The sequence below is a fragment of the Leptopilina heterotoma genome, unplaced genomic scaffold, assembly GCF_015476425.1.
Source record: "Leptopilina heterotoma isolate Lh14 unplaced genomic scaffold, ASM1547642v1 Lhet_11, whole genome shotgun sequence".
NCBI lineage: Eukaryota > Metazoa > Arthropoda > Insecta > Hymenoptera > Figitidae > Leptopilina > Leptopilina heterotoma.
Window position 1 is genome coordinate 2631543 of NW_025110829.1, and position 16172 is coordinate 2647714.

General features: G+C 26.5%; 1 protein-coding gene across 1 annotated transcript in view; it reads left to right on the top strand.

The window, feature by feature from the left end:
• Positions 1–15955, top strand: part of LOC122503634 — a 208102-nt gene extending 192147 nt beyond the window's left edge. The window contains exons 8-11 of the mRNA XM_043614259.1: positions 969–1262; positions 10208–10877; positions 11101–11587; positions 14021–15955. Of these exons, the coding sequence (XP_043470194.1) occupies positions 969–1262; positions 10208–10877; positions 11101–11587; positions 14021–14830 (2261 nt within the window). The 3' untranslated portion in view covers positions 14831–15955. The remainder of the gene's footprint in view (positions 1–968; positions 1263–10207; positions 10878–11100; positions 11588–14020) is intronic.
• Positions 15956–16172: the final 217 nt, after the last annotated feature.

The window sequence follows — 16172 nt, forward strand, 5'->3', positions numbered from 1 at the left end:
AATTTTTTAAAAATAATTGAATTTGGGAGAAGAATTTTATCATTTTTAAAGATAATTGAAATTTTGAAGATAATTTAAAAAAATTTGTGAACATAATTGAACTCATGCGGAAAATTGAAATTAAATGAAATTCTGGAATGATATTTATTAACATTTTTAAGAATAATTGAATTCTGATATTTTATTAAAATTTTATTGAAAATAATTGAATTCTTGCAAAGAATTTTAAAATAATTGAAATTGACAAGAAATTTATAGATTAAGAATAATTAAATTTATAAAATTTCAAATTAAAACCTTTTGAAGTTCATCTATTTGGGAAAATTGTAAACGCAACTCTTTTAAAATTGAATTAATTTTGAAATACTTATGTAAAACTATTCATTAAATAATTTATAAGAAAAAATTTTATTATAGTTTTTCAAAAATTAAGTTATTTAAAAAAAATAACTGTCATAAATAGAAAAAAATTAAAGGTTTTGTATTAGAATTCGTGGTAATTTTATAGTTTCCAAAAAGTTGAAATTAACATGACTGTTACCTGTGGAATCTTTAGTTGCAAAGCTCATGAAACTGAGAGTAATTCTTTAAATGTACACCCTTTTTCAATGTTTCGAGCCAAAGTTGGCTGAACATTGCATAAAAGATTAAAAATTCTTAAATTTATTTTAAATTTCTTAGAGTTCCATACAATGTTCAGTCAATTATTGCACTAAACATTGAATAACAGTGGAAATTTAAAGAATTATTTCAAATTTCAAGAGCTTTGCAACTAAAGATTTCAAAAGTATCAGTCAGGTTAATTTAAACTTTTAGGAAAATTTTGTAATTATGTGGGAAGTTAGTGATCGAAACTTTTTCTAAATTTTACATTGAATTTTCTCGCATTAATATCGTGAAATAACAAAACAACAACAGCAACAAAAATAATAATTTTAATTAATAATTTTAATTTACTATTCAAACAGGTCCGTTTGTAAAAGAAGGAACATCGCCTAGTCCATCGCCATTACTTCATCGTGCACAAATAAACGTGCGAGCTATTACAAAAACATCGGACTTTGTCGATGGAAATAAATTATCACCATCACCACCAACATCGCCACAATTGGGAAAAGTGATAATTCGAGCAGCAAAAAGTCCAGAGAGAGCAACGAGTCCAGATTATGTGCGAACACCAACAACAGTTGTCAGTCCCACCTGTCTCAGCAGTCCCTATAAACAAGTTCGTGGCGCTTACGTCAACGTTCAAGGTGACGAAGGTAAGACGCCCTCTGAAATCGGCACAAATCAACATAACGATTGCACAACAAGCACCGGTAGATTAGAGTGCACTCAATCATTCGCCGATCATCTTCGTACTTCGACTGATGTGAATAAAACCCAAAGTCAGTTGCTTTCCGGCAGAGGAACACAACGTTCAATTAATCCAAAAATTCGTTCCCTTACGACATCTAGAATTTACGGTAGACCATTAAGATGTAATAAAACAAGAATACCCATCAGTACATTATCGAAAATAAAGGATGAAAATCATCCTCCCGAAAGAATGGAGGAAGCCACGTGCAATGTTAGTCCAAATGAATCCAAAGTCAATCATAATGTTTCGTCCCAATTCATCGCGACCCCCCTCTCACGAAATCAGAGGCGAATTCTCAATCCCAATTCGAGAATTAATTACGAAAAGTCCCTCGGTATTCAACACCTGAAACCCAGTGGAACAACTCCGAAATTATGTAGAAAACTATTAGAATCTGATCTAGACACTCCAAATTTTAGTCGAAAATCAACAAGACCCGATGATTGTGAAAACGGAACAATTTTCAAAAATGGTATAACTCCAATTGTCGAGAATCCCGGTAGCTCAACTCCAGAATCAACCCCCAATTCTCAAAAATCGGAAAATTTAAATAATTCTCCACCAGATTCCCTAACTATAGAATCACAGTCAAATGCGCAAACATCCGAATCACCCGATTTTAATTCAGAAACAACGAATTCAAAGTCGAATAAATCTGAGCGTAAAATAAAACGCAGCGAAAGTTATCGAATGGCAAACAGTCCAATAATGTTCATTAAGAAATTTGCCAATTCAGAAAAATCTCCAAAGATTATTCGAACTCCTTCTGAAGAAATACAGGAGGAATTGCTCAAGGAAAGAATAAATTATCCAGACTCGATATCAAGTCCAGAACCACAAATCGATAATGATTTTGAAGTGAATTTAGTTACTTGTCCCTTCCCAACAATTCCAACAAGTCCAAGACCAAGAACTTTGGATCTTGAGCCTGTTAAAGTTCTCCAGTATTCAGGAAATGATACAGAAATTTGGTAGTTTTCAAATATCGAGAAGAATAAAGTAACTTGAGTAAAATTCTAGAAATCATTAAATTGTAGAATTATAAATAATCTTATGTCTCGAAGGACACATTAGTCATTGAATTTATAATAGTACATTATTTCTTTTGTTATCTTTAGAAAAATTCCGGTGACAATAATTCCATCACGTGCGCCACACAGGAATCTGGCCACCGAAAAAAAATCCAATTAGATAAATATAATTTATTCAAAAGACAAACAATAATAATTACATGAAGATAAAGGAAATTTTTTTCAGGGGTGAATTTTTTTCTCCAAACTGTTATACGTCATGTTTTCATTATTATCTGCCTATGCCTTTTGCAGCTGCGACTAAAAGACGTAATTTAAAAACGATTTTTTTTCCTGTTTAGAAATTGTTTTTATGATAAAGTAGTGAAAGAAGAATCCTAGGGAAGATTAAATTTTCCAGCAAGGTTAATCGAAACATTTCACATGTCTCTCTAATCTGAACAATGCATTCATCGTCTTTCATTCTGTCTCTAATCTTCATGTTTCCCTATATACATCTCTCTATTTATTGATAGCACTATTATATATTATCCTATTTTTTTCAAAAGCTCAAGGCAATCGCTCAAGTAATTTTACTTCCGACAATTATGTCACTGTCCTTCATTCGAGAAGAGTTCGATTTTTTCCAACTTTGAAATAAAAACTTTTTTCCAAAAATTATTTGCCTCTCTGAAACAGAAAAGTAAAAAATTAATTCATCAATTTTAGTTATCAAACTTGTGTGTTGATAAATTTTTATTTAGGTAAACTCGTTATTCAGATAAAACTGTAGTTTTCCGAACACACGTTTCTGCGTTTTACAACTGAGGTTGACGACCGGAGAAGGATTTAATAAAGAAATTTATTAGCACGTGCACTTCTTCCTTCTTCTTCTCCGCTTATCAAGAGCAGGAAGAAACTGCAAATTCAGCAGAGAAAGAGAAATGAAGGAAAAAGGAATTAAGAAAAAAGTTGTTTTAATGAGTTAGATGGGAATGTTAAGGGGGTGCCCGGAGAAAATTGTGTTCACCAGCCCTTATCTTAAACGCTGTCTCAATGAGCTACAGAATTGCGTCAGATTTTCGATGTTTATCCCAAACGATGAAACTGCAGATGCAGATAAATAAATAAATTTCCCTGCCGCTCCTTCTCTCTCACTAATGTGGGGGGTTCAAATACTTCCACTTGCCACTGATAGTATTCAGTCAACGGTCCGGTCGCTCGACCGGACGGAACCTTCATTTTTTCCAATCAATTTTTGCCAATAGGAATTTTTAAATCAAATTAAAATCATTTCTTAATAGAATATCATTTCGAATATCGAATTTCAGTGAAGAGATAGCAATGATAATCCTAATTTCGGAAGATAAAGAAAGAAAAAAAGTGCGCACTTTCAAAATCTATACTTCTTGTTTCTGATACACTTATCAGTGAACAAAGTAAATCTTGTTGGTAGACAAACTGTTGCCAAAGAGGCGGAAAACGAAACAACTTTTTCACAGACTATCACCATTTAAAAAAGCGCCTTTTTTCAAATAGCAAACATGCTGGCAAGACATCTTCTGTTTCTAGCGACCCGAAGACCTCGTAAGTTTCAAAACAATACTAAAACATAAAGAAACACTTTTGAAAAGACTTAATATTTAAAAAAAAAAATTAATCGAAAAACTATTTCTGGAAATCGTTGTTAATTATTTTTAGAAATACAAAATATTTCGTTACTATAATAAGAAATTTAAATCACAAAAATTGATCTCTTGACAGTGCAATATACAACATGTGGTGTAACGTTTCTTGACCAAAAATTCTCACTGCTTATCCAAAGTAATATACACAAAACAATAATAGATACCAAAAGGAAAATATTTTCATTTTACTTTTTTAATTCAAATTATCAACATTAATATTAATCTCGAATTACGAAACAAGTATTTCGAGAATAATGTTACAAAAAAAAGAAGAGGGAAGCATTTTAAAAATAAACGCAGAATGTTGCGGTTTACATTTTTTTTGCATCCCACGCTTTCAAATCTCTCATTGGGAATTTTCCTATTATAAAGATATGACCCCAAGTAATGCTTTAACCTTCCAACTTTATCATTTTGATTCGTACGACTAATCCGAAAGTTTCAATCAGATATTAGAGTATAATGATTTTCTACTAAATTCAAATATAAATGATACTCTAAATTCAAATTTCCAAAATCATAATTAAATATCTTACTACAATTTTATCCATTTTCTAAACATTTTAAACTAGTTTCTATTAATAAATATTAAATAATAAATACAAATAAATTTTTACTTTCATTTTGACAGTTGAGAAATTTTCAAAATTCTCAAATATTAAAATTAATTAATAAATTGCAGAAAAATTATTGACTTTCAGTCACTGTTATTATTTTTATAAATTACAAATTCGTTGCAAAAGAGAACTTTTCGTAAAAGAGAATTCTTTAGAAAATATTTGCAAATAAATATTTATTTAAAATTATTCTTTTTAATTTTGAATTTTTTCTAAAAATTGAATTTTATATTTTGCCCCCAATTAAATTCCTTCTAATAAAAAAAAATATTCTGTGAATAATTGATAAAAGAGAAAAAGATATTTTTCAGCCAATGAATCATATTTGTCTATGACAAATGTGTTATATAATGAGAGCGATCTTAATAAAGAGTAATGATGGATTTCTTTATCATTTAGCATACCTCATCAAATCATTTTCACAACAGATGCCAAATCCGCGCTAAATAACAAATGTAAAAAAGCTAGATAACCCCAATGAGATCACAGCTGTAGGCAACTTTCTTGTTTTCACTATCGCATAATAAGTCAACGAAAAGGTTATATCTTATATTCTCTCGTAATTTAACTATCTATTTCCCCTTTTCTCTCAACATTCTCCTAAAACACCTGTTAACTAAATTTTTTAAAGTTACAAAAAATTTACAAAGTTACAAAATTAAAAAAAACATACAAAGTTAATCAAATGAAATACAATATTGTAAATAAAAACTAATCTAGATTTTTTAGTCAAAAAATAATTGTTTTTCGAAAATCTCTAAAAACAAAAAAAAAAATACAGTCCTTGGATCGACTTTAAAGCGTAAAAAGTTCTTTTATTTTATTTAGAGCTGTGACAAAAAATTTATTATCTATTTTTCTGACTTCTTCCTGATTTTTAGAATTTTTAACTTTTTATTTAACTGGACTTTCAATTAACATAATTTTTATCTTTTTATTTAAAAGAATTTTTATTTAGAGGAATTCTTATTTAACTGTTCTTGTAAAATATAATTATTTTTAATAATTTGGAGAGAATTCTTTTAGAATTTAATTATTTAAAAAATGAAAGTTAATTTAAAATTAATTTAAAATTCAATTATTTACAATTTAATATTATAAAATTTCGATTACTTGATAGTTTTTTTAAATAAACATTATATAGGTATAATTTAAAATTCAACTATTTTCAAAGAAAATGAAACCAAGATTTTTCAAACAACTAAATTTTTCAGAATTTTGAATTAAAGTTACCCAGAGTTTCAAAATTTTTTAAAATTTTAATTTGAAGCCTTTTGAAATTTAATTATTTGTGAAAATTTCCTTTGTAACTCTTCTATAATCCAATTATTCTCTAAAACAATTATTTTTAATAAAATTGAGAAAATTCTTGGAAAGTTTAATTATTTAAAAAAAGTTTATTTAAAATTGGTTTAAATTCATTTACTTTCAATTCAATATTACGAAATTTCAATTATTCGACAAAGTTTTAATTAAATACAAGATAACAAACAATTCAACTACTTTCAAAGAAATTGCAACTAAAATTGTTTAAAAATCTAAGTTCTATAATCTAATTCTTTAAATTCTAAAGAATTTTTAATTAAAGTTACTCAAATTTGCAAAATTTTTAATTTTGATTTTTAAAAATTTTTACTGTAACTCTTCTAATAAGCAAAAGTTTCTAAAATTTTTTACTAAAATTCTTTTTAATTGTTTTTAATTAATTAATAATTTTCAGAAAGTTATTTGAGAATTTAATTATGTAAATACACAAATTTAATTTTTCCATAAAAATTGCAAACTGTAATTCAATAATTTTTTTAAAAATTGAATTGGAAAAAATGTCCATTAAAAAGGAATTTATGAAAAAACAACCTTTGGAAATTTGGCATTAGCATTTTTATTTTGGTGTTTTTGACTCTCAACGCTATCCGAGGCCTGAAAATAAAAAAAACCTATAAAAAAATTATTCTTTAAATAACTTAAAAAAAAATGTTAACTTCCTAAAAGATTATTAAAGTAAATAAATACTAAAAGTATTATTATTAAATTACCAAAAAATTGACAAAATTTTAAAATATTTTTAAAAAATCAATAATTTGGATAAAAATAAAAATCGAATTGAAGAAAAAAACTTTGGCGTCAAGAAACGTTCCACGTATAATGGAGAAGAGTCTACAATGTAGCGATATCATTTGAAATATTAGGCTTGCATTAACACTTATATAGTGATATATACACAGGGGGGGTAATTATCAATTGTTGAAACATTAGACTATCCCTCGTGCGTATGAACTTATAATCTCAATGCACTTCCACGAGTAGATAATTATATTCAAATAAAACAAATTAAATCTAGGACGTATTGTCTATATCCGATGGAATAATTCTATTTCATAAATTCTAGAATGCTGTCAATGTTAATATCAAACAATTTCCTATATGACAATTTAATTAATCAACTAACAATATAGAAAATTCCAAGAAAATTAAAATTGACCTACTTTTTTGGACCAAAAATTTTTATTTTTCCAAAAAGTACTTTCTCATTATGATGAAAATGAGAAACGAAGAAAAGTAATTTTTTACCCCATATATATATTAATTTGAAATTTGCCCGAAAGCAACGACTTGAAAATAGAAATTTTGTAGACTAATAATTAAAATTGAGACAATCGTGCCATGTATATAATATATAATTAGTATACAAATGACAACATTATCTTAAAATATGACAAAAACATAGAAAAGCGAACAAGTTAAAAATATAGAGACTTTTTGCAATTTTAAACTTGATTATCAAAAATAATCAAGATTAAAAAAATATCATTTCATTTACATTTCATATTTACATTATAATAGTAAACCGTGCCTCGTTAACACAGTGACTAACGAGTTTCCACCACCTTTCTCTCTCACACATTCAAAATAGTTCAATTGTATTTTTTCTTTTTTTTTTTTTTTATTGTGAAAACTTGTTGCATGAAGCATTGTTTTTGATTTTTTCCCAGTGGTTGTTTGTGAATATATAATTTTTTTTTGAAGTGAAATTTTATAATCTGTTAAAGAAAAAAAAAATAATAAAAAAAAATAATTCACCGTGTAAACGTGGCATTTTCACGCATGTTTTACAATTGGTAAAGCGTATGCACACCTCGCGTTGTAAGTAGCGTCAAATTCAGTGACTAACAAATAAACTAACTATATTTTAGATTTTTTTTTAAATGGGCTAAGCATATTATAAAAACCATAAAAGTATTTTTTTAATACGCCTTCCTGGTATTATGTCGTTTTATCCGGCACTATCCGTCCAAAAACCAAAAGTGTACTTAATAAATCATTTTTCCCCTAAAAAATTATTAAAACAAATAATATATAAATTAAAAAATAAAGAAAATCTGCAATTTATCCACAAATTTCTGCAAAAGATAAATAAAATACAACTGAATTTATATTAGAAATTTATTAACAAGGTTGTATCCAAATAAATTAATTTTAATTAATTAATTAATCAAAATAAATTTTATTCTTTGTATTTTTATGTTTATTATTATTTTTTTTTACTTATATTATTATTATTTTTAGTATTATTATTATTAAAAATTAAATAATATTAAATTTTTTGGCTGTTTTTTAAATTTAATTTATATAATAAATTGTAAATGTATTATTAATTAAACAAAAAAAGGAAAATTTAATTGTAAATTTAATGATTGATGATTATAAAAAAGTACACTTTTTGCCATGATAATCGACATAAACTGCTGTATTAATTGCTTAAACTAATGTCAGTGGTGATAATTAAAAACACGGACGTACTTGCAACCTGGGGGAGGGCATACTAATTTGCAATAATAATAATTGTGTATATGTGAATACGTTATTTTATTTTATTTAAGCATTTTTTGTTTCCTCTCTTTGTTTTATTTTTTTGTATGCGTATGATGATTATAAATATATGTATATGTATGTATTTTACTAATGCGTTTTTCTTTTTATTTTTATCTGTATATAAAAATGAAATAGTTAATTATCTTTATAGACTTATTACGATAACGATAATTATTATTATATCATTATTATTATTATTATTATTATTATTATTATTATTATTATTATTATTATATTATTATTATTATTAATATTATTATTAATATTCTTAATATTATTATCATAATTGATACGAATAGTATTTTTGTCTGTATGAGAATAGACGTATTTTTTTGAAAACTGGAAAGTCGATTAATTTGGTCGTTTTTTATTTCACCCGCACATTTAAAAAAAGCACCTTTAGAAAAAGAATTTTTTTTCCACAAATTTCATTAATTTCCCTCGGTTGTAAATACTCGTGTTTTGCTCATGGTTAATTATAAAATATGTTAAATCCTCTTTCCCATTCCTAATTGCACCTGCTGTTTGATTTTTGTTTTGTGTTTGTACTCTCATATTGCAAATCCATAGTTTTTAGATTAAATATAAAAACAAAACATGCACCATTATACTGTGTGGTATTTTCATAGTAACTCATCTTCCATTGTTCCATGTTCACTAATTGGTGAGTATAATTTTTGTTTCATCCCCAATTTAATTCTTTCGACCTTTTTATCGATAAGAAAAACATTTTTATTTAATATTCAACAATATTTGAGATCAAAATAAATGAAATTTATTTGTAAAAAAATAATTTTTTCATTAAATCTATTTTTGATTTAACAAACAAAATTTGTAATAAAAAAATTTATTGGATCAAAATTAATTGTATCTACAATTAAAATTTTACGAATTCTCATGTAACAATAAGGTCGAAAGAGTCAAAGAAAAAACAGTTCAAAGATGTTCGAACATTTTGAAAATTAAAATAAATTACTATTAAAATTATGAAAAAAAGTTTCATTAAAAATCTGATTTCAATAAAAAATCAATTCATTGTTTACAAGCTAATCTTTCTAATTTAACTCATTTTTATCTAGCAAGTTTTCAAATTTTACATTTCATTAATCGTGAATGTTAAATCTTTTACTTTGAAAACTTTTATTCGTAAAAAAAATTAATTAACTTCTCTCTGTGGCTAAAAATATTCGTTTTTCCTAATGAAAAATAAAACTCAAACGCAACAAACAATGTAGGTGATCATTTTTCGAAATTTACCATTTTTTCCTTACTAACACGCACACGCATTTATTCATTAACACATTTTGCTCTGTCTGCCTTTTTTGCAAAATGCCTGCTTTTTTCTAAAACTCGCCTGCTTCTGTGATCTGCTTACAAGCTTTATAAATGTCTGTTTTCTAAATTCTATTCAAAATAATAGTTTTCAAATCGTTTTTTTCAAAAATATTTAAAAATTCTAAAGTCAGAAGAAAATTTACAATTTAAAGCGCCAAAAAAATCTTTAAACTCGTTTCAGTAGATTTAAAAATCCTTAATATAAATAAAAATTCAAGAAATTAAGTGAAAAAGACACTTGTTTAAAGATTAGAAAGCTGAAAAAATAAAAAAAAAAACCAAGCAAAAACGGAAAGAAATTAAGGGAAAATATATTTGTTTCAGAAAATCCTTTGCTTTCAATTACCGGTGAAACAATTCCAGGACAAGTAATAGTTCAACAACCGCCACCCTACATTGGTCCACCAAGACCGCATGATCTAAGAAAAACTCAAAGTTACGAAGATTTCGGAAATGATTCTAAATCTCAGGCAATGTTCTATACAAGGCAATGTGACATGTACGACAACCGATCAAATTATTATCATCACCAACAACAACCATCACCACAAGCTATGTATCATCAACAAACATATATCGACGATCCGAGAAATTATCAAATCTACGAAAAAGGTCCACAATATTTGGATCAACATCAAGTATATCCGAATTACAATGAAAATCAAAGAGTCTACATTCAACAAGCTGTCCAAGCTCAAAATACACGGAATCAGCAATTTTTCACACTTCCAAATAAAAAATCACAAAGAGAAATTGAACCTCCTCGTAGTGTAACACCTGATATTACTCGAGGTTTAAGTCGAGGTCCCGTAAGTTCCATGCACGTGCTTGCCAGACAGAGTCAGAAACCAGCACCGGAACAAATAGGATATCATAGACAACAACCGGAATCTGACACCTACATGGACCTGAGAAGGAGGCAAATGGAACTAGAAGCTAGAAGCAAACTCTTTCAGCAACAACAACGAAATCCTCCCGTGGACGTTAGGAAAAGGTAAAACAAAATTCCACCTTCTAAATATCTGTAAACAATAATTTCCAATTCTTAATAATAATATTTAAACGAACGGGTATTATAAATATGAAAAATATTTCATTATAAATAAAAACTAATAATTAAACGAACAAGTTTCGGCAAACGATTAAAAATTAAAATTAAATAGAGTATTAAATATTTCAAAAAAAGCAAAGAGAAAAATAATAATTTTCATTTGCAGATTCGCGCCACCTCAGGCTTTAGCTTTCGGATATCGATCATTCGCCGCATCGCCAGTACAACAGCTGGAGAAAAAATACCCCTCTGTGGAAAATTTGAAACGTACACCACTTTCTCCAATTGGTCCAGAGCATAACAATGGATTTAAATCGTCAACGCCAACTGGAAGATCAACACCCACTGTTGCTGAACGTTTAGCATTAACGACAAAAGCTCCACAATCGAGAATCAGCACATCGGGGAGAAGTACACCAGTTCTGGGTTCTTCCTCAGGAAGAAATACTCCCACGAATATTGTTCTCTCCCCAACGAGAAGCACCATGTCAAACGAGGAATTATTTACTGCCATTCACAAATCAAAAAAGAGATTGAATATTAAAGATGACAGTGCTGATAATTTATCGCCCACAGGATCAATGCATTCACTTTTGACAAACAACGCTGGCACGCGGCACAGTTGGAGTCCCGAATCTCAAAAAACTCCCGAAGTGAGTATCGAATTTAATAGCCAACTATTTTTCAAAGACAGAGAATTTTTCTTTTCCAATTTTCATACGATCAAAGCCTTTTAATACGAATTTTATTTTAATAAATATAGTTAGTTTCAAATTTGAAGAATTAATAACGTTTTCAAATTTTCAGGGCTGTTATAATTTAAATAAACTTTTTGCGTTAACGTTATTCCAATGTCATGATTTCGTATTTTATATGAAAAAGATAAATTAATAAATTTTAAATTCGACTTATTGAAAGCATAAAGAATTAAATTTTCCACATTTTAAACAATTAAAAGTTGCATTTGAAAAAAATGACTATTTTCTATCAATAAGAAAGGATTTAAAAACATAAACAGGGCTCGAACCAGTGAAACCATTTAAATATACGGACTTTGCGGACCAAAAATGAAAAATTACGGACCATTTACGGACCAATTACTGACAAAAATATAACTAGTCCGAATCAATTAAGAGAACATTTTATTTAAAACTATAAATTAAATTTTTCATAACTATAAAACATGAAGATATTCAATTATTATTTACAAGAATATTTAACTAAAATTGTTCTTTAAATCGATTATTTTTAATAATTTTCGAAAAAGTTCCTTGACAATTTTCAAATCAATTTCTTTACAATATTCAATTTTACGAAATTTCAATTATTCGTAAAGTCTTCAATTAAATAAATATTAAAAAATAAAAACTTAAAATAATATTAAAAAAATTCAATTAAACTTTTACAAAAAAATTAATTTCAAAATTCAATTATTTTAAAAAATTCACGCTATATTGCTTTTAATATTCAATTATTATATTATCTAAAATTTTAACTGAAATTTATTTTTAAATCAATTTTTATTAGAAAATTCTATTAGAATTCAATTATATAAATACAAAAATAAATAATTTATTAAAATAATGGAATGTTTCTTAAAATTCAATTCTCATAAAGAATCCTTATCAACAAATTTTCAAATAATTGAATTCTCACCACGAATTTTAATATAATTTTTAAGAATAATTACATTTTTCGAGAAATTCGATTAAAATTGTATTAAAAATAATTAAAATTCTACGATGAGTTTTATTATTTGAGAAAATAATTGAATCCCTAAGAAGAAATTTATTACCTTTGAACAATATTTAATTTTTGCAAAGAATATTATTACTCTTGAAAATAATTAAATTTTTACAATAATTTGTAACTTTTACAAAATTGAATTTTTTTCGTGTTTTAAACTAAACATCTTCTATAAATCCATTATTTTTAAGAATTTTTGAAGAATTTTTTAGAACTCAATTTTACAAAATTTTAATTATTCGTAAATTTTTCAATTAAATATATATTAGAAAATAAAAACTTTAAATAATTTTAAAAAAAATCGGCAATTAAAGTTTCTCAAAAAAAATTAATTCCACAGAATTATTAGTTAAAAATATGAAAAATTCAAATTTTCAAAGATTTTAATCTGAAACCTTTTGAAAATTCAATTATTTCTAAAAATTTACGTTCTAATGTTTTTAAAATTTAATTATAAAATCTAAAATTTTAACTGAAATCTATTTTTAAATCAATGTTTATGAGAAAATTCTACTAGAATTCAATTATTTAAATACAAAAATAACAATTTATTGAATAATTGCATGTTTCTTAAAATTGAATTCTCATAAAGAATTTTATCTATAAATTTTTATTATTTTTTGAAAATAATTAAAAGTTTGTGTAGAATTTTATTAAATTTTTTTTTTTAATAATTGAATTCTTTTGGAAAATTTTATGAAAATAGTAGATATTGAATATCATTAAATTGAGGAAAATTTTTGAAAATAATTGAAATTTTGCCAAAAATTTTATTAATATTTTTGAAAATAATTGAATTTCGGAGAAGAATTTAATTATTTCTAAAAATAATTGAAATTTTGTCGAGAATTTAAAAAACTTTTTGATCAGAATTGAATTTCTACGAAGAATTTTATTACTTTTGAAAATAAATTATTGACAAAGAATTGTCATTTTTATTCAAATGGAACTTTTAATAGTTTAAATTGTTTGTTGCTTCTATTACAAAATTAATTTTTTATTATCATTACTAAAAAAAACAAAGCTCTAGAAAAAATTTGATTTAAATAAAAAAAAAATGGGATTGTTTTGATTTTTTTTAAAATATCATGATTTTTAACAGTTTTGCAAATTTGACACATGGATAATGTTTAAAGTCGTGAAATTAAGTGAAAAATAAAAATGTTAATGAAAAACTAAAACTGAAAATGAGGCTCCGGATCTTAAAAGGGCACTTTTACCATTTAAAATCAATGCTGAAAGCGCCCTTTTAAGATCCGGAGCCTCAAATGTAAAGTAAACATAAAATAAACATAAAACATAATGAATAAAAATAATTTACCTTCCAATTTTCTATTCAGATACCAGTGACAGTTCAAACGCCGTCAGCAACATCGCGTCTCGATTTCAAGCGATTACTTCTCCAGCAAAGCATCAAAAGTGGACCAGTGAGACTATCAGCCGCTGAACAATTGAAACTCTCTCGTCAACAGTGTCAATTACAGCAGCAATTACCACAAAATCTCCCATCATCGCCTCTCTCAAAAGTTCTCAGTCCACGTTCAGCGTGGAGGTTCCAAACGCCAAGAACCGATGTTCTCTCATCAACAATAATCGAAGACACAGCTGCCGAAGAGAAAGCGATGAAACCATCTCCAGAGAATACAATGCCTTCTGCAAAATTCAAACGACAATTAGACCTATATAGTTTACAAACATCAGAAAAGGAAACACACAACAATGATAATAGAATATCGACAAAATTACTAAAAGAAATTAATAATACAAACGATATGACCAAATTATACACAAATGAATTGAAAAATAATAATAACAAAACATTGACAAATTTCACAAATATTTCTGATCAAAGGGTGCCTCCTTTATATACACAAATTGAAACAAAAATCAAGGAACAAGAGACAATGAATTCATATTTAAAGTCATCAGTACAAACAAATGCGCAAGATGCAATCAATGCATCCGAGAGTCGTAGACTGAATAACCAGTTGGCGAAAGCACAATTTTTGGCCAGTGGCCCTATTAATAGTCAAAATCAAAATACCCTTTTTGAAAAACGTTTTCGAGCGCGTTCTGAATCACCTCAACATGCAACAATGCAAAATGTTAGTCGAAGTCCAAGTGCTCCGACCCTAGAGACTGCTCTTTAAATACATTTTTTCATACAGCCCAAATTGTAAGATTTTATATAATAATTAAGAGTGAAAAAAAATTGCAAGTAAGTTGTATGTTAGAAAATGCAAAAAAATACGACGGTTCTGGTGTATTTTGTCTTTAGTGATTATTGTACTGAACTGAACTGATTAGACATTGGCTCCCGATAATTTAGATTACATGTACAAAAATGACTGAAAGTAAAGTATTTTTTAATATCAAAAAAATATATATATAAATATGTACCTCGACATTTTCATATTATTATTATTTATTCGAAATTATTTAAAAAACCAGTTTTTTTCTTACTGGAGAAAAATATTTGTATATTATTAAAGAAAACGTTAATTTTTGTTTATTCTACAATTTTGATTCTTGAAAAAAAATTTATTTCAAGAAAACACCACGAGAGAAATAATTGTACTAGAAATTTGTAAAAAAAAAATTGTCAATTCGCAAAATTGCGAAACTGATTAATTTTCAAATACACTGAAAAGAAAACCTCGTATTATGAAATAAATTTTGTATATAGAGAAAAATTATTTCTATTTTAATAATAGCTGGCTTGCTAGTCTAGTCTGGAATGTATATTCGATAAGGCGAATTAAAACAGTAGAAAACTAAGCACATTTTTCATAATTAATTAATTCTTTAAAAAAACGGAAATCAAATTTCTTATTATAATTTTGTTTAAATTTTTTTATAAACAATAGTGAAAATTATTTTTACAGCAAACACGTGCCAAAAACCAAATTCTTTTTGAATAAAATGAATAAAATCAAGTGTGTGCTTTGGATACATTTTTACTGTGTAAATGTATAAACAATAGAGAGAGAAAGAAAGCGAGAGAAGTTTATATTTTAAATAAAATGCCTATAAATGTTGTGTACGTAGGCAATAAATAGTAATATATTTAAAAGACAAGTTTAGCGTTTAAAAAATAAAAGAGTTGCCTTAATTAAAATTGTTAAAAAACCGAAATAATCTCGGCAATGTAATCTCACAAATTTTGCGATTGAAACGTTAAAGTATCGTAAAAATCGAATTATAATTTTACCACTTAAGCCGAACAAGTGTTTTGTACTTTGCTCAGAATAAAAGAAAAAGATTCTATAGACCGATTCACTGTCGAATTTTATTTAAAATCATTACCAAAAACAATATCCCTGGGTTGCCACAGGTCAGGGAAATCAGAGAAAAGTCAGGGTTTTGTATTAAAAATACTGTAAAAAATTAAATGTTTAGAATTTGTAAGGAAATTCTGAATTTTTCTGTGTTTTTATTTGCCTCATAAACTATGAATTTACCACGAATTCTAAAAGAAACCTTCAATTTTTT